Source organism: Biomphalaria glabrata, chromosome 1 (genome assembly GCF_947242115.1).
Source record: "Biomphalaria glabrata chromosome 1, xgBioGlab47.1, whole genome shotgun sequence".
Lineage (NCBI taxonomy): Eukaryota > Metazoa > Mollusca > Gastropoda > Planorbidae > Biomphalaria > Biomphalaria glabrata.
Window position 1 is genome coordinate 15,587,783 of NC_074711.1, and position 25,932 is coordinate 15,613,714.

Sequence of the window (25,932 nt, forward strand, 5' to 3'; positions counted from 1 at the left end):
TTTCTTAACTTCTGCATGTAAGTACAGTCTAGACTTGACGACTGCCATAATCTAATTAGCAAAGTAAAATAATAATTTTTTCTACGGGTGAGAATATATAAGTAGGTATATTTTTTTTCCTTTGGAGGCAACAATAAAATAAGGGCTTTTTTTTTAAATAGCTATTGCTTAGTAAATTATGTTGTGAATATCTGATAGACATTATCTTGGTCCTCAGTTAATGATACAATTTGTTGAATATAAACTCAGTTGATGGTTAGTTTATTGGATTTAAACCAAGATTATGCCCAGCTGATTTTGTCTAGACTGTTTCCAGACATTTCACTTTTCTTTTTACAAAGCACAGAGATACATTATATTTTGTTTCATTTTGTTTTATAGTTGAACGCGGTGAATCTGTTGACAGTGATGATAGTAGATCGGAGCTGACATCTTTTCTACAGCCACCAAAGCCACGGGCTCTGTTAGCCCCCATAGCCTCTTGTGAGACACTCAATGACCAGGACATTCCCGATATTCCTTCCATAACTAGGCAGGAGTCAGGATCTCCTACAGGGATCATTCTCTCAGACTTTGATCTCGATGATGAGTCTAGTGCAGATTATGTAGATACAGATGATGATAAGCAGCTTCTGACCCCATCAATGGCATCAACTTTTGCCGGCTCATTATCTTCAGAGTCACTGGTCTCACCTTCCAGCCCCAGGACGATTACCTCCGCAGTCAGCTCTGATACGCTCACACCAGGCACACCTAAAACCCCAGTGACTCCACGAGTTTCACCTTTTGGAAGCCCCAAACGTGTTCCAGTATTAGGATTAGGACTTAAGTCAGGCAAACTCAATGGCAACTCTGCAAGTGGAAGCCCAAAGAGACCCTCAACACCAAGCCGTGTCATGGAGACCTCATACACTTTAGATGCGTTAGCCCTATCTCCTAGTAGCAGTCCTATTCGGATCATTAAGCCTCGGCCAATGTCATCTCCAGTCAGAATACCATCTCCTTTGCTGCCAGGAACACAGAAGAGGGCCTCTTCACCTGGTCGCATAACCTCTTCACCAGTACGCTCTCCTACCTCTAGCCCCAAATTGCGTCGAGCTCCATCTCCTATTAGCTACAGCTATTCTTCTCCTAATATAGTTGCTCCACAGATCAAGATCAGGCCATGTGAGTCTCTGATTGTTCTTTATAGTGTAAATTCCATTAAACTGTCGTACAATTTGTTTTTCTAAGATTTTCTTCCAAACATTTTTGGTTTTCAGATTTTTTAAAATTTCACTTTTTCATAATATTTAAATTCCATTGACGCACCCTTTTTATTTTTATTTTAAGTTATCTTGTTTAGGGGTTTGAAGAAACTAATGTTATTGCAATTTATTCCCTTAACATAAATGATTCTATAAATCCTTTGCATTAAAATTTGATAAATGTGTATTGAAAAAAAAATAGTTATCTTTTTATGAAACATCTTTACAAATTATTGCTGCTAAGAAATCATCTCTGAATATTGTTTCTGTGATGTTTATATTTATTTTGAGATACCCTTAGTCATTTTTTTTTTTTAAATTATCAAAATAATTTTTAAAATATTAACTGTTGATTCATTTATTCAAAGCATTGCAAATTTAAGTTGGGCAAGTTTTTTTTTCTTCATTGATCACATGTTGACTCTAGAACTTACAGAGTAAGCTTATTAACACAATGTCCAGAACATCAAGCATGTTTTAAAATATATTCCTCCAATATCTATTAACTGTATAATATGCTTTATATTGCTTCAAACAAATCTAAGAGATTATTTAAAAAAAAAATTATATGAATAGCTGATTGTGTTGTAAAAAAGGTTGAATTAATAAGAGAACAAAAGGTGAACTAGAGCACAGTTTAATCATATTTTTCTTTAGTAAGAACTATCAAACATTAAAATATTATCAGATAAAATCTTGATCATTATCATTGGAAACATTAACACCTGAAAATGGGTGTAACAGCCACCTTAGCATAATGAAATATTAGACTACAGCTATTGAATGTGTATGAATATGATTATTTGTAATAATACTCAAACATTTGTTGACATATTTACTTCAATGAGATTTAATTATGGTAGGAAGAGGGAAACATTGGTTAACATATTTGTGTTCCCTTTTAGACCTTGAAATTTATAAGGCAGATGATGTAAAGGTCATGTTTCTGTGGCCCATGGTTAATGAGGGTGTCATGTGGCCAGCACAATGACCAACTGCCTTTACTTTCTCCATCTAGTGTCATGTACCCATTAGAGCTGGGTGGACTCACAGTCGCCGAAAGATCCTGAAATAAAAAATCTCAGTCTTCACCAGGATTCGAACTGACCCCAGTTCAGAAGCCAGGTGCTTTACCACTACACCTCTGTTGACATATTTACTTCAATAAATTTTATTTGGGTTGGAAAGGGAAAACATTTGGGTGAATAAATATATTGTAACAATTAGCATTTGTTACATTGCAAGTTAAATAGATCCCTAACTTTTGTGTGTGTGTGCAAATGCCAGTATTGAGTCTTTTTGATAGAATTTCAATGGCCAAAGCTGTTAATATATCTCTCAGTCCCTATATTTGTACCACCTCACCTTTTTATTTCCAATGCTTGTTCATTTTTTCTATATAATTGTCTTAAAATTAGTTTCACACATTCTGAATATCACTTTAAAAAAAAGGAAAGCATCACTTCTCTCATGTTCTCAGTGTTTGTCACAGGACTTTATTTTCTGGGCACTCAGAAAAAATATTTGTTACTTGAAAAAATGTTGATTTGTCTTTAATACATTTTTGTGTTTGAACCTTGACAGGCACAAAAAAAAAAACTATTAATTTTCCAGAATAAGCCATGACAGAAACAGCATGTGGTCTTGTTTCACTGTTTAGTTTCAAGACTGTATGAATAAATGTTTTTTTTTGTTTTTTTTATGTTGTAGCACAACTAAATGATGTAGATTTGAGTACCAACTTCATTTGACTCAATTTATATTTATCTACTAATGTTATCTATTTCATATGATGGTATTGTATTATTTTTCTTGTTATTTTAACTAGATCTCATTCTTCATCCACTTAAGATTTTACTTTAATCTCCAGTCTCAGGAAAGAGAGGGAGTGCTGAAGCTGAAAGCATAAGCATGCTGTCCACTCCTCGGAGTAGTTTTGCCCAAGTGGATGGCTCGCCTCCTACAAGGGCCAAAGCTGGAACTGTGGTGACCTCTTCTAGAGCATCTAAACGAAGGTTTTTATATTTTTGACTTTTACATGTTGTACAGCTAGATCACAGCTTGATAGTTTTTCTTCTAACTAGAGCCCATTTCACCACAGTTATCTTGTCAAATTCAATTTCTTTTAAAGAAATACTCACATAACTTCTAATCCAGCATTTTTTTTTTATTGTGTAGCTAAATGTTTATTGACTTAATGAAGACTTTTTGTTAGCCAAACTAGGCCGTGTAAGGTAGTGGAAAGTTTTTTTTTTATTTTGACGTCATATGGAATGAATTCTTTAAATGAAATGCTATAAGAACTTGAGCACCTATGTCTATTAACCCTTGTCAACTCTCTCGTGTTGAGAAAGACATTTCTTTACTCTAACTAGGTCATGTGATGTAGTGGGAATTTTTTTGATGTCATTGGGAATGATTTGTTATATAAAATGCTACAAGAACTCATTCACCAATGCCTTTAAACCGTCTTCAACTTTCTTGTGTTGAAAAAGATATTTTGTAGTCTAACTAGGTCTAGGGACATAGTGGAAAGTTGTTTTTTTCTAGACATCATTTTCATTGATTTCATTAAATGAAATGCTTTAAGAACTTGTGTCCTGTTACTATAAAATTCCTGATTCTCTACTGACTTCTATTAAATTTGAATGTTTTACTAATTCTTGATGTCTTACTATTTAAGTTTGAGTCAGTTTTATTATCATTGTGGAGATTTGTCTTAATAAAACTTTTATATTTTAGCATACATAATATAGCAATATAACTAAGTTAATTAAGGCAATTGACACTTTTTTTTTCTTTTTTTCTTTGAAAATGACAAAACAGATCCAGCTCCTCAGCAGCAACAACAGCATTTGCAGCTGCCACTGCAGGTTTAGCCAGCTGTGCAGATCAGCAACAGAAAGGAATATCTAGATACCTGAGTGTAGGAACTGGTAGGTTTTTGTTTCACTCACTAGTGTATATATTATTTGTTTAAGAGATTTTAAGAGACCATAGGCTAGACCTTTAATAAAATATCTCTTTTAAATTAGTAAATTTCTATTTCTTTAAAACAGAAAGTACAAGGGTGTATATTCGAACTGAAACCATAATATCTGCATGCACTAGGCTTTGCATACCTCTCGTGAAATCAGTATACACTCATATAAACTTATCTTTCTTGAAGTCATTCTGATCACATTAATAGGATGTTACATTGTCACCAGACTTAGGGTCTATATCTCTTACAACACCATAGCCAACTTATGTTCTGTACTGTAGTTGTTTTTTTTTTAAAACAATGCAATTCCAGAAGGCTTGATGGAGAAAAATACATATATATACAGGGCCTTTATATATATAATATATATTCACACACTGTATTTTCCAGCATAAAACCTGCATATGCGTATAAACCATACATGCATATACCTTGCACCAATTACAAAATAAGTAAAAACAAAATCGTACAAACCACAACCTATTTATACACAACATATGCAAAGTGGGGGTGCAGTGGCTGAGTGGTTAAGTGCTTAGCTTCTGAACCTGGGATCCTCGGCTCATATCTCGGTGAAGACTGGGATTTTGAATTTCAAGATTTTTAGTGCAATCCTGAGTCCACCATACTTTAATGGGAACCTGACTTTAGTTGGGGAAAGTAAAGGTGGTTGGTTGTTATGCTGGCCACACGATACCCTGCTTATTATGCGTTGGCCACAGAAACAGATGACCTTAACATCATCTGCCCCATAGATCGCAAGGTCTGAAAGGAAACTTACTTTTACATATGCAAAGCATTACTTGCAGTAAACTACTGTTACATAAAATGGTTGCTTATCAGACATCTGTCCCTCATCAAACAATACATAGAGTGCAATACTTTGGCATGTGAAGTATGAGCCAATGGTGGTATCTGTACACAGCAAAGTAAAGGGGGTATGGAGACCCACTGGTATGTCCATAGTTCTAAAATATTTTTTTTTTGTATACCCCACACAGCTAGCATTCATTTGCAAAAACTTGAATAACTCGCTGGGAAATATGGTGTATTTATTTACTGGGAATATATATATATATATTCAAGTTTAATTTTAGATTTATTGAATGCTTAATTTTATCTATATCTGATTGTCATAATAATATCAGTAGACACTATCCATAAACCTAGTTTATTACTAAAACTTTATTTTGCTAAAATATCTTCAAGTATAAAAAAAAAATAATATAGAATCTACACAGATTGCTCTAAAAGACCTTATTTAGTTTTATGGAATGTGTAAGATCTGTGGAAAAATGAAAGGCAGAAATGTTAATGTTGTTATCATCTCTGCCTGTATACTGTTATAACACTATCTCAAAACCTATATGACATAAAACAAACAAACAGGTACATTAGATGCAAGACCTGTTATGAAAAAACGAGAATCTGTTATCAGCACAGCTGCCACCATGCGCGTTCTTAATGTCCTTAAACACTGGGTGTCCAAACATCAGCAGGTAAGGCTCTCTGGGTGGATACTCCTTACATTGGTAAAGTCTGACATGTTGTACACCCATTGTAGGTTGTAGTGCTAATAATAATACACTGTCTCTCACCCAAACTGTTAGTCGTATCTCAGATAGTGTGCATATGACTTATTGTTATTTGTAGTGTTGTATGTGCATCTCAGTTTACACCTCATCAACTTTCTAACACAAAATAATTGTTTAGATTATAGGTCTATTTTCTAGTAAAGATATATTGACTATTTGCTGCCTCTTATATATGTATGTTTTCTGACAAATGACTGGCATTTATAGTCTTGTTTTACCATTAAGAGAATTGACAAAATATGTTAACCGTTTGCGTACATACTTTTTCAATACAAATAATTGAACATAAAATCTTTTAATATATGAACATATTTGATTGCATGTAGATGCTTTTATTGTTGTGGTAGCTGAAATATTTCTAATCTGTAAGAACCTAACTTTACTTAAATACATTTCTCATTAGCTAGCAGGTTTCTATTTTCTTTGCTCTGGATATATACAGGGTGCGTCAGAAAAATGTAGACACACTTTGAACTGTCATAGACAATTTATTTCCCGTTCTACAATGCTAAATTTCTGCACATGGAAAGCTCAATGTCCTATTGGAAAAATAAATGTGAAGGTGGTTCTGTACCACACTCAGTGCAGGAGTAACAGGGAAGTAACTGCAACATGGTGGACATGCGTTTGAGTTTTGAAGAGCGGAAGCAGATAATTAAATGGTATTGGAAGTTTGAGAATGTAGTTGAGGCTCGAAGACAGTGGAGACATGAGTATGGTACAGAACCACCTTCAAGGTTAACAATTACACCTCTACGAGACAAATTTGAAATTCACGGAACAGTGTGTGATGTGAATTACAGTTGAAAAGGCTGTGAATTTGCCTGGTGTAAATGTGTGGTTTGATTTGTCTGCAAGGGGACTCATTGGGCCTTTCCGCTTTGAAGGTACTGTTAATGGAGAAACGTACCTAACAATGCTTGAGAACTCCATATTCCCTGCCATTCGTGCATTATTCGGTAATGATGAGTTTTATTTCCAACAAGATGGCGCCCCGCCGCACTATCATAGGGATGTACAAGCATACCTGGATCACAATGTGCCAGGCCAGTGGATAGGACGCAGGGGACCAATCGAGTTTCCTGCATGCTCTCCAGATCTCACGCCACTGGATTTCTTCTTATGAGGCACAGTTAAAGATGAGGTGTACAAACGTAAACCACATCACCTGGACACATTGTGGAATGAGATTCAGGCGGTGTGCGCAGAAATCTCAGTGGAAACTTTGGTACGATGTACGGAATCAGTGATGAGTCGTACTCAGCAATGTATTGATGCTAAAAGCCACCAGTTTGAACATTACTCACCTTAATCACATTTATTTTTCCAATAGGACATTAAGCTTTCCATGTGCTGAAATTTAGCATTGTAGAACGGGAAATAAATTGTCTATGACAGTTCAAAGTGTGTATACATTTTTTTGACGCACCCTGTATAATGACTAACTTATCATTCTGATTGGAGATTTGATGCCTGTATTGATAGTAGAATAAATAATTGAAAGTTAAATAGTTCTGTATGTATTTGATTGTATTGATCCTAATTGATGTGCTGTGATACAATAAATCAACTTATAGTACATTGAGTTTATACCGTTACTGACCAGGGCAGTAGAGCTGTTTGTTTCCTTTACTCCTTTACTTTTGGCTGATACTTCTGAATGTTGTTCACTTCACTGTGTGTTGCTTGACCCAATCATGTTGAACTAGATATCTGTAACATCTAAAACTCTGTTTTTGTAGTTTGTCTTAAACCACTTTTGTAGTTTGTCTTAAACCAATACATGTACACAAGACTAAATTGATGAATATTTCAGAGCATTTTGTTATGACGATCTTTTCGAAGCTCTATTTACAAAACTATTTGATTTATCACTAGCAAATATTTGCACAGTTCCTTACTTTTAATCACCCTAGGTAATCAAAGATTGTACAGCAATAGCTTGGACATTTTTGTTCTTAAAGTTTCTTAACAAAATTAAATTAACTTACAAATTTTTGGGGTTGACTCTATAAATGTCATATATTTTATGGCTTACTCTGTCATTGTTCATCGATCAGCATTTATTTCTCTAGTGATTTATATTTTTAAGCTGACTTCTATTAACTTGTTATACACTTAGTGAACTTGATCTTTATAAAAGTAATAGCTAAAGAGATCTATGTCTGTACATTATTCTAGGTACACTATCAGACAAACAAATATATACAATAATTGTTCTTTTTAGTGTTACCTAGTATTCTTTTATGGCAACTCTCTTCTCTCTAGCAGCATGTCACTGTGGTTGTGACTCTTGTCAGGCCTGAGCTCCCCCACCCTAAATGTTGTCTCTTATATGTGTTGGCAGGTCAGACTAACTCTGTTTCCATTGGGTCTCCTTATACTTTGAGAGTCATAAAAATTATCAAAAACTGGATGTTTAATCATTTTGAGGTAATCTCACTTTTATTGACACTTTTTAAAGAAATAGTTTTATCACCATTCAAGAATTTTATTTGACATGGTTTTATTCTTGATTTAAGCATAATAAATTTTCCTTCAGACTAGCAAATATTCTTTGACTTCCATTTATTTATATATAATTTTGTATTAGCTTCTATACCAGAGCATATCATTTCAATATTTAGTACACATGAGGTACATACAAATTATTTCAGGAGAGGAATTAAAAAATTTGTTATGTTTATAATTAAGACTAATACAATTTTCCTGTTCTATGTGTGATAGCAGCTTTAGTGGTTAGTCTGAGAGCAAATAACTAAAATTCCCTATAGATATGCTCTGTTATATGAATATTCATGCACCTATTAAGAAAGTCATTGTTCTATGTTAATTGTCTAAATGTGTTTTATGTCTGTCTGTACAGTTCACTTAAGTCTAGCATGTTTCATTACAAAATTTAGAATCTCTTATATTTTCTACAATTCTTTTTAAACTAGAAATCATTTGTTCTTGTTTTTTTTTTTCTAAGAAAATATTTGAAATAGATGGTTATTTACTTAATAAATATTAGTAAATATACCTAATAAATATTATTTAGAGATAATAGTTCTTTGAGTTGTGTCTATTTGATTGTTTATATGCACCACATTTTATGTTATTGACACCTTATTTTGTTCTGCTATTCAATGGTAATGAAGATAAAATATTAAGAAAAAATCTTTCGGGTAATAGGAATAGCCTGCATTTTATCATATCTGTATTTTAATATAATAAGTGTGTTAACAAGCTAGTACAGTATTTATGAAAGAATAGATTTTTAAAAATAGATTGTTAAATATTGGAAAAAAAAATGAATCAACATTACATTTCATCATGTGAATGTGAAAGAACTCATGTCAAATCTGTTTTGTTTTTTTTTAAACTCTATTAAATGTCTTTCAATACTTTAAAAAGAAATTTGATTTAGGTCACTTTTTCAAAAGCTTGTATGAGGACCTATTGTGTGTGTTTTCATACATAGATCATAGTATGGCTAGTAACTCCTTTTGTCCCCTCTAGAAGATATTAGGTTGTCATGGCAAGATGTTTGGTATTGCTTAGAAAGACCTCTTCCATTTATTTTTAATTAAAAAGCTTATATCAATTCACTCTGTCTGTCTGGTAAAAAGTTAGAACATGTTATCTCTCCAACACTAATTCTCAGATCAAGTTGCACCTTTGCGCAATAGTTTTTTGTATCTGACAAAATAAGAAGCAATTTAAAAAAAAAAAAAGCAAATTAGTTAATTAATTATTGGAAATTAATAATTTATATCTTATAAAATACAGATGTTACTTCAAAAAGAAGATGATTATGTCCTACGTGTCATGCATTCAGTCATGCATATTAACCAATGACTTAAATTCTGCCAAGTCACTGGTTTTCCTGGCTAGCTAAGGCAACCCATTCCATGCTCTAATAGCACTAGGGAAGAAGGAGCATTTGTACAAATTTGTCCTAGCATATGGGATGAGGAATATGCCTTTATCTTTGTGTCTTTCTGAGTATTTTATTAAATTTTGTTTTTGTATTTGAAGATTGTGTTTTATGTATAATTGCTAGTTTACTTCCCTTCACTGATGAGGCGCTATATGCTGAATTAGTTACCTTTATCTCTTAAAAGTTTGTAACTAACAATAGATAGCTATTAAACCTTCTAATTTTATAAGCTCTTTGTGGTTAGTATTGGCTTGAGGAGGCTTGAACCCTAAAATTCAATTTTTTTTTTTATAAAATACATTTAAAAGCTATAGTGGTAACTTTCACTCATTTACCCCCTTCTTTTCCAAACTAATTACACTTAAATTACAATTACATTTAAAAAAAAGTATTTTTAAAAATTATTTCTTGTTTTTATACTTTAAATGGACTAGCATGTCAAAATGTGTATAAATCTAATGATTGTCACTTTTGTTTTTAGTTTAATATCTTCTATAAAATCATCTACCAGTAAAACACTTCCTTCTAACTCATGCTTGCTCAATCCTAAGGGACCCCCTCATTATTCAAGTTTCTTGTCCACACTGTCTTTGTTAAGTGAGATCATAGCATTTCTTCACTTCTGCAGTCATTGTATGTCCAAAGATATAATATTTTGATCTAATTCAGGAAGAAATGTATGTGATTTTGTTTTGATATGTGATCTAAATGTTTTTAATGAAATATTTCTTACTCTGGCTGCACTTATCTGGTGATCTTTCAGCAAAATATTGACTAAATATTACTAGGTGGAGCACCAAAGTCAAATAAAATCTATAAATATTCTCCTTGATTCTGAAATATTTAAATACACTTACATCTTGAACATTGTAGAAGTCTAGTTGCTAATGTGTGAATAGTTTAATGTAATTGGAATGTACTCTTGTATTTTCACTTCTGAAGGATTTTGAGTCTGATCCAGACCTTAAGCAACAGGTCATTGACCTTTTGGATGAGATGGTTGTCAACAGCAACCTCCTTCCTGCTGAGCACAAGGCTGCTGCTTCCATCCTGCGGACAATTAGTAAAGAGCCATCTCCTGATAAAAAAGTTGACCTGACACAATTACTTCTGCCTCCTGCAGTAAGTCATAGTTTGTAAAGATCAAAGCTTTATTTTATAATTATGTGAAATCTTTACACTAATGCATGTCCAGACACTTGATTGAAATCCTGTTAAGTATTTGATTTTTAATTAAAAAACTATTTCAAGAAGAATAGGGGAAAAAAAATTATATAAAAAAAGGTTTGAATCTCACCTTGACCTTGTCCTGATAGCACAAAGCTTGTGCCTTTTCTGTGACTTGTTTGAATGTCACCTTGATCTTGTCCTGACAACACAGAGCTTGTGTCTTTTCTGTGACTTGTTTGGATGTCACCTTGATCTTGTCCTGACAACACAGAGCTTGTGTCTTATCTGTGACTTGTTTGGATGTCACCTTGACCTGAATGTCATTGTGACCTTGTTCTGACACCACAAAGCTTGTGTCTTATCTGTGACTTGTTTGAATGTCACCTTGTCCTGACAGCACCGAACTTATGTCTTATCTTAGAGACCGTCTGAATGTCTTTGTGTTCTATGTTCCTGTGTTTTCAATGACTAGGAACCAAACTTATTTGCCAGAGAGAGTATTTGAACTTAATCTGAAAGAGTCATTTTAAAAAGTTGTTTCTATGATTGGAATCAAGATGTAAACCAAAATTTGCATACATTAAAATCAAAAAGCTTGAAAGTATCTTTGGTTAGACCTTACACAGTTTTGTTTTGTTCCTACTTACTAGTCACCATCGAAAGATAATCTGGATACCCTCTCTGCACTGGACATTGCAGAGCAACTGACCTACCTTGACCATCAGATATTCATCGCTATTAGAAGCGAGTAAGTTGGTTTTGTTTGAGTCAGATAAGTGTTGATTGCTAATTATAGTAATTGACTGAGTCATTAATTACATATTTTATTTTTCATACATTAATTCTTTTTTTTTTTCCTAAATCATTTTTGAATATGTTGTAACTATTTTTTATCTTGATCGCATTTATCTTCATTGATTCCATTTTTCTTCAACTGGGATGATAGGTTTTGGCAGTCTAGTTTATTATCCTTACATCATTTAAAAGAATTATTTAGCCATTTTAAATGTTTAAACACACTCTGGTTAAAATATTTATATTTCACAGCTTAAAAAGTTCTGTCCTAGATTGTTTCTATTTTATTTTAAAATTAAAATCAGTTCAACTTTGAAACTAACTATTGATATTTCTTATTTGCATTCAGAGAACTATTAAGTCAAGCCTGGATGAAGCCAGACAAATGCCACAAGGCTCAACATGTTCTACTTGTCAGTAAACGATTTAATGAAGTAAGTCAACATGAAATTTTATTCTTTAATCAGAATGGGAATGCTGTTTACAAACTCACTATAAATTAATTCTGTATATCTAATATATTTTTTTAATTATTAATTAAAAATTTGTCAATTGTAGTTTGTTTTAGTTGTATTTTTTTTTTTAATTCAATTTTTTTATTTCAGGTCAGTCGACTTGTAGTGTCTGAAATAGTTAGTCGTTCCAACATGCAAGATAGAGTGGCATGTATAGAAAAGTGGGCGGCCATTGCAGATATCTGCAGGTGTATGCACAACTATAATGGTGTGCTGCAGATTTGTGCAGCTCTTGTGAACAGCTCAGTATACAGGCTCAAGAAGACTTGGGAGAAGTTATCCAAACAAGTAACTATAGATCATTGGTAGAGTTACAGTATTCTGTTAGATTCCACTTAGAGATTTGAAATTGGTTTATACTTTGAATTTCTTCTTCTCTCCTAACAGACTAAACAAATGATCGACAGACTTCAGACTTTAGTCTCATCAGAAGGACGATTTAAAAATATGAGAGATGCTTTGCACAGGTATTAAATGTACAATGTAGTTTAAAATAGGCTGTAACCCATGAAAAAATACTGTGTGATGTTACCTTCTTTTATCTATCCCTTAGTCTGTTGGAGGGCACCATTCAAGAATAGTTGACCGTCTTTCTCTTTTCTTCTCTGTCTTTTGCCTTAGTTAGAACCTCTTTCAGTGTCAGGCCCGTCCATTCTTTTATGTTGTCTTCCCATCACTTTCTCTGTCTGCCTCTTTTTTTTCTTCCTGGTACTGTTCCCTGAATGAAGGCATTTGCAAGCCCCAAAGACCTTGTAATATGGCCGTTGATTTTTATCTTGGTTTCTTTTTACGATAGTTAGCAGGTCATCATGGGGTCCAATCATTGTAGTAACCCTGTCTCTAATCTCTTGGTTTGTGATGCGGTCTTTAAATGTGATGTTGACCTAGATAAAACTACTGCATTATGAATGTCCATGATATGGTCAATTAAATATGACATTCAGTTTTATGTTGTTGCTTTTTTTTTTTTTCCAAGATTTATATTGATGAAAATGAATTTTTCTGAAACTGTATTACATGTTGTACAATTCAAATTAGTTTTAACTTAAATTTCTTTGAAATGAACTAAACAAAATAAAAAAACTTGATAATGTTTTTTTTTTTTTACAATCACCATAAAAACATTGTAAAGAAGAATTTAACTAATTAATCAAATTGAGAAAATATAAATTATAAGTAAAGGTATATTTAGTTAAATCAAATATACTTCATGAAACCTCATTTTCATATCATATTGCTCATGTATGAAAATCAGTCTATCTGTGCATCAGTCAATGGTCTGAATACTAATTGTTTGGGTTAGATGTAAGTAAATGATGACATACATTGGAGGGAAATCACAATCACACAATGTATGTTATATCTGATTCTTGATGACATTTTGACTGTGTGCAGGAATTAAATGCATTTTTTATCTGACCTTTGTGACATGCAGATGTGACCCTCCATGTATACCTTACCTGGGGATGTACCTGACAGATCTTTCATTCATCGAAGAAGGGACACCAAACACAACAGAAGATGGTTTGGTCAACTTTTCCAAAATGAGAATGGTAAGCAGAGTCAGCAAGGGAAGATTAACTAGGTTTATTTGAAGACTGAACTAGGTTTATTTCAAGACTGAGCTAGGTATACCTTAAGACTGAACTAGATTTTTCAATTGTTTGAGGAACAAAATGTAGCCATGAGTTCAATTTATTTGAATGAACATTTTACTTATTTACTTTTTCGAACTGTAAATAGTATTATTTTTTTTACTTTCAAAGATTGCTCATGTGATACGAGAGATCAGATTGTTTCAACAGACTTCCTACAAAATTGAGCATCATTCAAGGGTAAGGTAGCACAGAATGCTTTACGATTAGTACTTATACTAATTTAAAAAAAAAATCTAACCTTTTGTGCAGCCAATCTTTTGTATTTGAACATGTTTAGTGCCCTCTGGTCCAATCTCTTCTGTGGTCCTGTTGGGGTATCTGGTAGTAGGCTCCTTTAGGCCCTCATCAAACCCAATTTGGCACAAGTAGAGATAGGTAGCCATGTGGTCTATGGCATTCAGTGATACATTCATACCTTGTGCATTTTTCATAATTTAACAATAAACTATTCTGAGCTTCTATTTAGTGAACAAATGTAGTTATGTTCCAATATGAAAATAAGAACAACTATTCACTGAAGTTTTAATAAAAATTATATTCATGTTCTTTAGATCTCTTAATTTAAATTGTTTTATAGTTTCATAGTTTTAAGAATTAGTAATGGTAAGCCTTGTTTTTCTTTAGGTTACCAGTTACTTGCTTGACCCTAGCCGTTTGCTAGATGATGACCAAACGTATAAAGCTTCACTGGAGATAGAGCCTAAACAATCTAGGCTGTCAGTGATATCTACACCCTCCTGAGAATAGTTCAACCACCAACCATCAGATAGTCAAAGTTCATTAGGGTCATCCAGATGGACTTGTAGTAGAACTGGGCATTATTATTAGCCACTGGTCAGTGGTGGCCAGATTTATTGTGATATAAAAACAACATTAACCAGCTTATGTTGATTAGTTCACGGGTGATACAAAGACAACTTTGAATGCAGCGCTGGTCGCGGTAGTGTAGTGGACACAGGATGGAAATGGTAACATGTAGAACAACCATTATAAAAGATCTCTTTTTTTTTGTATTGTCAGAAGTTTGTATTTATGGTTGTGTATGTAAACCTTTTTTTTGTGTTTTGACTATAAGTCATTCAATGATTTGTTACATTGTATCCATTGTTGAACCACATTGTTGTCACTTGACCAAGACTATGACATTGTTAAGGTTGTCTACAAGAGATGACATTTCATGACATGTACAGATGACATTATTGACACCTCCGAAATTCCATGTACATTTTATGTCAAATGAACATATTGTTGTTTTAGTTGGTTGTCAGTGTGTGGTAGTTGTGTCTGAAATCTCCTTGATGAGTTGCTTGTGTGGCTGTCCCATCGCCCTCAGATCATGCTGGGCTTAAAACAATACAAGAGAGAAACTTGGCATCGAATGCTAGCAACTAAGTTGAATCATAGCCTAAAGGTCCTGTCCTTATTTGTCAAGCTAGTGGTGTTAAGGTAGGGTTTCACCAGTTGACCAGCAAGTAGTCTTAGGAAATAAAAACCAATTATTAGTGTATTCCAATTATTTGTAAGTTGATTATGATCCGTGTTGATATTTGTCTGTGCTTGTGAAGGAATGAGTTTGTAAAGCACTCAGAATTGATGAACACTGGATGAAAATGTAACATTTTGAACACCAATGTGTCCATTTGTATATTTTTAAACCCAACGTTTCATTTTGGGTAATAGGAAATAGGAATACAAAATATGTTGTATTAAATATTATTTATTTCTATTTAAAATAATTACATATACGTCATTTCATCTTTATTCCTAGTTTTTACTTTCTTAAAGAATCACAGTGTGATCATTTACACCTAAAAATGTCAGGCTGAATTGATCAAAGATTGTGTTAATTTGTAAAAAGAACTGATCTCATTTCAATGCTAATATATCAAGAAGAAGTTTGTGTTGTGTGTGTGTGTGTGTGTGTATCTATTGCAAGTGTAATACCAAAAGACCCAACTTTCAGTTTTTTTTTCAGTTGATGTTATTTGGAACAATGTCCATTCATCTATTTATTTGAAACCATGGGGGACCAACAGAGCTTGGCATGCTATGACCCACCATTCCATTGCCAATTTGGGCTCAATTTTCTTGTGTCATTTTGTATTTCATTTCTGAAGATTTTATGATTGTAAAACTTGTGTTTTGGCTTGTTTGTTCTTCAAAGGTTAAAATGTCAACCAATACATAAGGGGTCAAAAGAAATGCAGAAACTGCTAGGGCTATACAGACCTTTTCATTGACATGCAACTCTTTGTGACAGTTCATTGGTTCAATCAAAGACTCAAAAGTGAACTAACATGGCTGTTGACAAGTTTATAATACATCTTTAGAGATGGTTGTCAATTAGCTGAGTTGTGAATTGGGTGCTGCTAAAATTTTAAAATTCAGAGGTTTCTAATAATATTCAAGAATACCTAGAAAAGAGTTGTAATTTTTGAAAGAAATTTACCTTGCATTATTCAACACCCTTCTCTATTTAGCAAGCGTTTGAAACTAAACTTTGCAAAAACAGTTATGACCTATTTATTCATTTGCATGTAAACTTTGTTAGCATTACTTTGTTTTAAAACTTGAACATTTTGATCACATGTAAATCTTGACACCAAAAACAGTGTCATTTTTTGATTGGCCCAATAGTCGTTTTGAATTTATAGCTAGAAATAAATTCAAGAATATTGTCTACTGTTGTCTTTTAATTTTAGAATGAAGATTAATGTCTCAGTCTATAGTTGGCTATTTTCTACTCCCAGTTTAGGAAAGTGGCTGTGACCTTCTACCCACCTATGACTCCTAACCTATATTATCAAATTGGATTCTTATTTTCACAGCTCACATTATAAGATTATATTTGTTTCAATAATTATATCATGTTTTTAGTATTATTTTCATTATAAGTGACTCATTTATTCATTGTTTTTGTTATTTCACCTAATCATTACCCTAAAATATTGTTTTGGCCACAAATTATTGACAACATTTGAGATCCAATACTCTCAGTTTAAACAACTTGACTTGATAGACACAATTGTTCTCTCTAGGCTGCTAGATTTGGTATGGATTTAAACTGTTTTCATTCAGAGACATTCAATCTAAGTATCCATGAGATACTGGTGGTTGAGAATGTTATCAAGATTGTAGGGATAATCATGAGTAGGTCCTATATAATATTATACAGAGCTAGTGAAGATGGTTACTTTCTGTGGTAGAAACTTGCAGTATGACAAGGTACTAAGTGGGTAGCATCCAGAATGTGAGGGAAAATGAAACTAAGTTATTAAACCATGGATAGGGTAGCAAGGATTGATCAGAGTGTTTCTTTCTACCATGTCATCAATCCCTTCATTTCACACTCTACTAGAGAATGGAATACAAGAAGTCTTTCTGTTGTACTTCCAAAAACTGATTGTTTAATGAGCCAATAGTTATCCATAAATTATGTTTTCCTTCAAGCTAAAGTCAAGTCTTTGGTTTGTTATAAGCACTTGCCATGGTTTACACCTTTTTTTTTCTATGAATTAATTCAATTGTATTTTTTTTTCATATATTGTAACATTTGTTTGATTGAAGAGATCTATGAAATCTGACTACATACTTAGTACAATTTGTTTTGTACAATTGTTGTTTGGACTAGGAATACCAGCATGTTTGTTATTGAAGACCAAATCTTCAAAGTGATGACATGTTTGTTATTGAAGACCAAATCTTCAAAGTGATGACATGTTTGTCACACAATCGTGTTGCTATGGCAACACAAAAACTAAACCTTGGACCATGTTCACTTCCTGTACAAGGTCAGTTCCTATTTCATGTGTATGTTCCCTACTTTTCATTGTTCTGTTGACTGTCACTTTGAGGGTCTGAGATCCAGGGCCTATCTATTTATCCTATGAAACTAATGTCAGTATAGAACCCAAGACACAACTTGTGCTGTTTTAGTAGAGAAGTTGTGCCACCTTGAATGTCACTTGTGTTCTGAATGTTTCATACCTTGTGTATACATTGAATGCTATCATACAACTTTTTTTCAATTCAATTCCACACAAACAGAATCAAGTGATTGTATTAATACCATGTTACACTATACAGGATTGAACAAAACATAAAGCCTTGGACTTTTGTGTTTCATTGTGTAGACACTACAATATTGTCTGTGCTGAAATAATTTTTATAGTCATTCTATACACATAGAGATGTCATGGCAGGCTTCAAATACAAACTAGGCAAATGTTTTTATTGTTCTAAACTTACATCAAATTACTGACACCTTCTTAGACGTAAGGATTTAAAGTTTCTAATAGTGACAACACAGATTAATGTCTGGAAGGAATGTCTTATCCAACTGGTATGTTTTCATTATAGGCTATATATGTACATGTCATGAGCTAGATCAAATCAATGTGACTTTGAAACATGAAACTGTTTGATAAAATCCATTCTTTGAAGCCACTAAGAATGAAACAAATAACAAACAAAGGTCTGAACAACGTTGGGGGAGGAGATAAAGTAGATATACTGCTAGCCGAAGGGAAATACACACTCGAAGAGATTGCTATTGAACTTGCTGACTACTCTATGGCGCTGATTGCTGTTGTAGTTGGTTTTCCGAGTTAACCAGTGGAAAGTTCCGACATTTCGGATAGAAGAAGATAATGATACGGTATTGCTAGCATGCTGAATTACCCTATACTGACACACTACAGTGTAGTTTTCAGCTGAAGACTTAGATTCACACGAAACAGAAATGAAACTCGATCACACCATACAGTGTACACATAGTCCCATAATGAAGTATATTCAGCTACATAAACACCTCCCCATATTTCACTTGTCCCACCTACCCCCCATCCCCCCCATTCCCAAACTACGAATGGGACTTGTTGTAGTACATTGAAGTTCAAACTTTGTTTCCATTATTTCAATGTTTTCATCCGAAGCAAGCAGGAGATATTCAGAAACCAAGTCTAACAAGACACAATCAAGTCCTGACATATGATTGAGTTTATTTGTACTTTAATTAATGAGTTCCAAACAAACATGGTATCTACATCATTTCCATATGTACAACACGTCATGTGACCTATAACATTTGAATCTAATTAAGTAAGCTGCTTCACAAATCATGTCTTTTTGTGACCCTAAGAAACACAAATGTCGCTATCCAGTAGAGTTCTAGATTTAAGTGTTTATTTCAGATAAGTAAATTTCCCCTTTCAGACCTTGCGATCTATAAGGCAGATGATGTAAAGGTCATCTGTTTCTGTGGCCTACGGTTAACGAGAGCCAACACAACGACCTACCGCCTTTACTGTTCCCCAACTAATGTCCGTCTTCACCAGAATTCGAACCCGGGACCCCAAGCCAAGCGCTTTGCCGCTCAGCCACTGCGCCTCGATTTCAGATAATGGCGAGTTTTTATGCATGTCTTCTCTGGTGGGTTTATAGAATTAGGAAGCTATGAGTTCTCTCCTACTTGTTAGTACAGACTCAAATCTGTCAGCTCTTTGTTCTCAGCTCTTTCTCTTCGTAAACATTTTACAATCTTTCTCTTTTCGTTTTCTTACAATTACTTTATATCGCTCCACATTTCTCTGCATCGCTTTGTCTTCTTTTTTTTTTTCACTTGTACATGCAACTGTTCTAGAATGGATTGAAGTTTGATAAGCTGGACAGTAAAACGGAAATCTTGGTGAATCTCATGAAACAAAAACAAAGCAAAGATTGGACAAAAAAATGTCGCGATACATGCGAAGCAAAGGTGGCGGAGGATGTTTGTCGAAGTACGTTAATATCATAGGTTCAGTTTTGTCGCTTTTACTTTCTCAAAGGCAGCAGTTCACTTTCTGTCGGAGCTAAAGCATTTTGAAGTCTTGCGACTTCCCTGAACACAACGTAGATAATGTCTCAGCTTGGTAGATAATCTCAGCTTGGTAGATAATTTCTCAGCTTGGTAGATAATTTCTCAGCTTGGTAGATAATCTCTCAGCTTGGTAGATAATCACACAGGTTAGTAGATAAGCTCTCAGGTTGGTAGATAATCACATAGGTTAGTAGATAAGCTCTGGTTGGTTGACAACCTCACAGGTTGTTTTTCAAATATCATTCCTAAAACTAATCAAACTTATTATGTCTGACATGCGCGCACAGACACACGAACCTAAACATCGCTTGAAACAGCGACGTGCTAGGAGAGTGACCTATTATAGATACACAGGGCCTACCCCATTGTTTAAAATCTCGCAACTTTCATGTTCATAGCATGTTCAGTGCGCTATTTTGTGGACCAGTGGGGGAAGGGGGTATCTGGGAGAAGGTATCCGTGCTGCCTTTAGGTTTTCAGCAAACACAACCCTGCTCGAGCCGGATTTCGAACTCTATCCCTTTTGATAGGTCTCTAAGTGGTTTAAGCCTCTCAACCACACATCCCATAATTTGTTTGTTCAAAGCCTACTTTGGGGAGGGGGGAGTAGCCTATTGTTTTTGATGTGATATAGAGAGCTGTAGATGGTAATGAAATACTCAACGCTTAATGTTACAGATTAGCGACCTGTTCAAAGACTTATTCCAGTTAAAACGAAACTGGATCTCATGACTGTAATAAAATATGGCCATAGCGATAGTGAATTCAAGCAGTTTTCACAAGTTGAGAGCAGAAATAATTGTTCATAAATTAGTCAACAACAATAAAACAAAAAAAAGTATCAAACATATCACAGTTATTACATAGGTAGATATAAAACCAATACAATGTCTAAAACTCGGAAAGTCATTGTAATTTGTTAGTAGCCTTACACGTCTCTCTAGCAACAGAACACACGTCGTATCCAAGAAATACATTTTCTTTTCTAACATTAGTCTATGTAGGAATTAACAAAAGGTAAACAACTGTATTAAATATTGTCACTTTGAAAATATTTATTGTAGTTAATAATTAAAATTTCGTTTCGACTAAACCTTGAGAAGACGTCAACATTTGGTCAAACGCGAGAGATTTCCAAAACTTCCGGTAGGAACATTGTCAGTTATATATAAATATTCAAAAATTCTTTCAAATGAATTGTTACAAAATACGTATATAGGTAATATTTATTAAGGTCCATAAATAAAAGTAACCATTCCTCCCTCAATAGAATATATCAGTAGTAAATTCTGTAAAAAAAAAAAAGTAATAACTGAGTTTTCCAAAGTTCATATTGATACAGCCACACACACACACTATTATTGTATGTCTGTGTAAAAATTATATTTACACCAATTTAAAACACATATGGAAGATATGAATATAATATTTCGTAGTTTGATCAAAGAGAATAAACTCTCTGGATTATTCAAATGTAAGTACTTAGGAAAAAATCTTTATGTTTTTCTTCTTTCTTAATGAAAACAAACATCTGATTGCAGGGCTACGTTTGGTTACAAGATTGTCATTTTGCCAGATTGTCTTGGTTAGACTCTTTGAGACAACAAAACAAGGATGTGAAATATTTTCTTAGTAATCCAAATCCGTGACATATCAATTAGGCCATCGCTTGCCTCCACAAGACATTTATCCAAATCCGTGACATATCAATTAGGCCATCGCTTGCCTCCACAAGACATTGGTCAGACTTATTTTAATAAGAAGTTTTAACGTTGACGCTGTATACTACGCCTGGCTAATGTAGGCCTACTGTATATATTGAATTAGATAAATAGGGCCTGCACTGTGATAGCAAGTTATTGGCATTGTTTGTAGTCATTGAAGCTTGTGTGAGCAAGTCTCAACTTAACACAGGAATGTTTGGTAACTCTAGCTACAGTGGATTGAGCAAATCTCTGTTATGCTAACCGTATGAAATTATTCAGGTTGGCTCTGTCCTCTCTGATCAACACGTTTCCTGTGCTGGAGCGTTCTAGACACGCTAAGGAGGGTGACAGGCTCACCCTATCCATGGAGTAGAGGGCGGCCTCTCGATTGATTCTCTCCTCTCTCCCCACGGAGCTCAGGGACGCCCTTGAGGAGCTGGTCTTCACCTCCGCCAGGGGAGACACGAAAGAGTACCGACAGCCCTGACCGTTGGGTGTAGTGGCTCCCTCGCCGACCGATGCTGGCGCCCTGATGTGACGCTCGTTTCTCGAGGACGTGGACGACTCAGAGTTGCGCTTCAGCGGGAACAGGAGGGACCTCTTGATGCCGTTGCTGTCATCCATGCGGCGCCTCTTGAGGGCGCCCCTCAGGCAGTAACAACAACGAATTAGTTCACGCTTAAACTTGATTGTGAACATCCCTGCAATGGAAGAAACAGTAAGAGTTAGAGACACAGCAAGAGTTAAAGACGCAGCAAGAGTTAGATAAACAGCAAGAGTTAGAGACACAGCAAGAGTTAGAGAAACAGTAAGAGTTAGAGACACAGCAAGAGTTAGATAAACAGCAAGAGTTAGAGAAACAGTAAGAGTTAGAGAAACAGTAAGAGTTAGAGACACAGCAAGAGTTAGAGACACAGCAAGAGTTAGATACACAGCAAGAGTTAGATAAACAGCAAGAGTTAGAGACACAGCAAGAGTTAGATAAACAGTAAGAGTTAGATAAACAGTAAGAGTTAGATAAACAGCAAGAGTTAGAGACACAGCAAGAGTTAGATAAACAGTAAGAGTTAGATAAACAGTAAGAGTTAGATAAACAGCAAGAGTTAGAGACACAGCAAGAGTTAGAGACACAGCAAGAGTTAGAGACACAGCAAGAGTTAGAGACACAGTAAGAGTTAGTGGAACTGACTTAAGACATACACACACATACAAACCTAAATGTCTATATGTAGCCTATACATTCGCAAATGACAGTTACAACAAAATATAAAAACTCGAATAGAAAAACTCTTATGCACAAACAAGTAAAACACATTGTTTTAATTTCCATTTTAAAAAACAAAGCTTATCTAAGGGAAATAATTTTTCACTGAACAATGTATAAGTTATTTTTCGTTTTAGATGAATGTAATAATTACCAATAATTAATTGGCTAATTGATTAGTTTTTTTTTTTAAATTGATTCATGTTTGGTAAAGTTTCAACTTGATCCAAGAATGGGCGTGGGAGATATATTTTCGATAATGAAGGTCGTGGACATAAACCAACACATTTAACCATTTCTGTGAACACTTAAAGATTAATTTCAATTGTTGGTATTGTTGTTGAAAATACCCAACCCGTTATTAATTTTCTTTTTTTTTTAAATTTATTAATGTATGGTCTAAGCCAATAAATAATTGTGCAAATTTTGAACTTTATTGTTGAAGAATGGGTGTGTGAAATATATAGTATTCAAACTGTTCACCAGACAGACATTATGGGATAACCTTTGTAATAATTATACAGCAGTTCCCATACAAAAATAATTGTATAATCTCGGCATTATTATACTATACATAAAATATAGATATAAAAGTGACAAAAATAAAAATAGGCATTCGTTAGAGATAGAGAGAAAGAGAGACAGAGAGAGAGAGAGAGAGAGAGCGAACCAGAGTTAAATTGTGAAAAGAAAAATAAATAAAGAAAAGGCAACCCAACAATTCTATACTCAAATATATTTCTTTAGTTATGTCCCTTTTAAAAGGGGATAAAAATGTTTCCTATTAAACAATTGATCTGACTGTCTAAGAAAACACAAAATACTTTTTATTAGACGTTAAATGCTAAAGCCTAGAGTTAGCATTCTGATTTAGTGTATTCTAGTATTAGTGGCGAGTATTAAGACAAACGAATCACGATGCACCTCCTAAGGTGAAATGCCCATGATCTCATTGCTTACTTAGTAATACTAGCAGACGGCTGTGATGAAAATATTCTCTTTCAAAAAGTTGGTTACAGTTGAGGTCTAAAATGGTAAATTTGCAACTGCATGGTTTATTTACAATATCGACAGCATTGAATACAACAAAAAGAATCCAAGACATTGTAACAATAGATCAAACAGGAACATGGGTGCACGCAGGGGGGGGGGGGAGTGCAAGTTCGTTCACGTGCACCTTCTTGGAGTCTGAGGAGCCGATTTCTTGTCCATTTTTTGCCCCACAAACTGTCTTTGTAACCTCGTTTCTCTGTTACATCTTTCGTCTTCTTTAGATAAAGCTTTCAAATGAAGACAAGAAAGGAACAGAACCATCTTATTGTATTGTGTTATTTGTTTACAAATCAAGTCACAGCTTCAACTTTCACGAACCTAGACGCTGATCTCAAAAACGGGCCCAACGATTTTCATATAAAATTACAGAGTTGATGTAGGCTATATCGCTGAGAAAAGAATTACTAGCTCTTTGGTGCCAAGGGGAATACTCTAGTTTTACCGTTATGATTTTTCAAAGTATAAAAGAAATAGGCCTACATTTAAATTGGTCAATAAATTTGAGTAAAAACATACAAGGTGTAGTCAGCCGTTGTGTACCGATAACTGAGTTATTTATTAAATTTAAAGTTTCTTAGAGAAAACATCGAAGATTCGACAGGCCTGTCAGTAAAGGAAATTCTATCCAAGGCAAAGGATATTTTAAAAAAACAAATTTATTATAAAGTCGTTTAATGGAGGTACTTTATTTACAATAAATATATTTTTAATATTTTTCTTGCTAATTTGACAAACTAAAAAAAATAATTCGAATTATCATTAGAGACATTTTATTATCAAATATCGAATTTAAACAGCACATTTGTAAAATTATACTATCAATTAGTTAATTCTTCGAAATCAGTAATTCTAGCAATAAAATTTTAATCTATCTGTTACATCTCATATCTTTTTTTAAAAAATACTTGACTATATATTAAAAACCAAAAGATCATTGGAAACCTTGCTCTAGCTTTAAGATTCCATACTTTGAAATCTGAGCATTTATATGTGGTTAAGTGGGAATCATCTACAAGTCCTACATCACGCAAGGAGCTCCTTGGGGCGAAAGTAAATTGAGAGTGTCGCATGAGCTAAGTATTTTAAGAGAGTTGCCCAACGCTTCCGAAATGTGGCAGACAAACTCCCTGCGGGCAAGAAAAGAAATTCACACCAAATCTCAATTCTTAGACCTACAAGTAGGTTTGTAGAATGAAAAATGAAATGTTTTGTTTTTTTTTGTTTCTTCTTTTTTATGTCACCTCAGCTTTTTAGCTTTTGACGTCAGTTGTAGAGCTGTTTACATCTATGTAAGTCAACAAAATAAAACAGTTTAAGATTGAAATTTTATGTATGTCTACACATTTTACCAAATAAAAGTTATATGTAACATTTTAGAGTTTAATACAAATATTTTTTCACTATTGAATCTTTGTTTCTGTAGGAAAGTCTATCAATTATAAACAAACCAATGTAGGCTACTTCAAGCTCCTCAAATCTTGTTACTAATTATAGAGCTCTTCAGTGGTTATAGTTAAGAGAAACTGGATGGAACTGAAACATGAACTGATTTCTCGACCCCCAAACCCGCCCCTTTTCTACACTGGTGACGTTATCAAAGATGGGATTTATAGAATAGAAACCTTTGCAAAAGCAAAATAGTAAAGTGAAGATTTAGACAGACTAATCATAGTTAATGAAGTCTGTATCTAGCAAGCACAGATACCTCCAAGTTAATGAAGTCTGTATCTAGCAAGCACAGATACCTCCAAGCTAATGTAGCCTGTATCTAGCACGCACAGATCCTAACTAGTTATTTGACCTCTATTGAGTATGACCTAAGCACAGACCAGCTCTAGTTAATGTGGTCTGTATTGTAATCTATCTTCACAATAATAATAATGATAATAATAATAATAATAAAGGGACTACGATGAATTTTGTTTCCCTTTAACGAAACTCGACCCTGGCTGCGCCAGAAAATGAATACTCGTTCTTTTCTAACATAATAATAATAATAATAATAATAAGGCTTGTCTTCGAGTCCGAAAATTAATGAGGAGTTCAGTATTTCATGTAAATACACAGTCCAAGCTGGATACTTCATATTTTGTCAGCACAGACATAAAGGTGGTCCGCAGGTGGTCCGCATGTTGTCCGCATGTGGTCGATTCAGGTTTTCTTTTCG

The 25,932-nt window shown here is 34.1% G+C and overlaps 2 protein-coding genes across 11 annotated transcripts in view; one reads left to right on the top strand and one right to left on the bottom strand.

The window, feature by feature from the left end:
* Window positions 1-17,997, top strand: part of LOC106073399 (ras-specific guanine nucleotide-releasing factor 2-like) — a 189,979-nt gene extending 171,982 nt beyond the window's left edge. For 7 of the 9 annotated variants that reach the window (XM_056024471.1, XM_056024505.1, XM_056024495.1 and 4 more), the window contains 12 exons: window positions 382-1,167; window positions 3,118-3,262; window positions 4,074-4,183; window positions 5,620-5,729; window positions 10,690-10,869; window positions 11,568-11,665; window positions 12,062-12,146; window positions 12,318-12,515; window positions 12,615-12,694; window positions 13,663-13,780; window positions 13,994-14,062; window positions 14,510-17,997. In XM_056024471.1, coding sequence (XP_055880446.1) covers window positions 382-1,167; window positions 3,118-3,262; window positions 4,074-4,183; window positions 5,620-5,729; window positions 10,690-10,869; window positions 11,568-11,665; window positions 12,062-12,146; window positions 12,318-12,515; window positions 12,615-12,694; window positions 13,663-13,780; window positions 13,994-14,062; window positions 14,510-14,626 — 2,096 coding nt within the window. In that variant the 3' untranslated portion in view covers window positions 14,627-17,997. Of the gene's footprint in view, window positions 1-381; window positions 1,168-3,117; window positions 3,263-4,073; window positions 4,184-5,619; window positions 5,730-8,172; window positions 8,259-10,689; window positions 10,870-11,567; window positions 11,666-12,061; window positions 12,147-12,317; window positions 12,516-12,614; window positions 12,695-13,662; window positions 13,781-13,993; window positions 14,063-14,509 lie in introns of those variants that run through there. The other 2 variants (XM_056024509.1, XM_056024538.1) reach the window with 2 other exon arrangements.
* An 881-nt stretch (window positions 17,998-18,878) lies between these two features.
* Window positions 18,879-25,932, bottom strand: part of LOC106073401 (adipokinetic hormone/corazonin-related peptide receptor variant I-like) — a 224,905-nt gene continuing 217,851 nt past the window's right edge. For both annotated transcript variants that reach the window (XM_056024551.1, XM_056024557.1), the window contains one exon: window positions 18,879-22,149. In XM_056024551.1, the coding sequence (XP_055880526.1) occupies window positions 21,701-22,149 (449 nt within the window). In that variant the 3' untranslated portion in view covers window positions 18,879-21,700. The remainder of the gene's footprint in view (window positions 22,150-25,932) is intronic.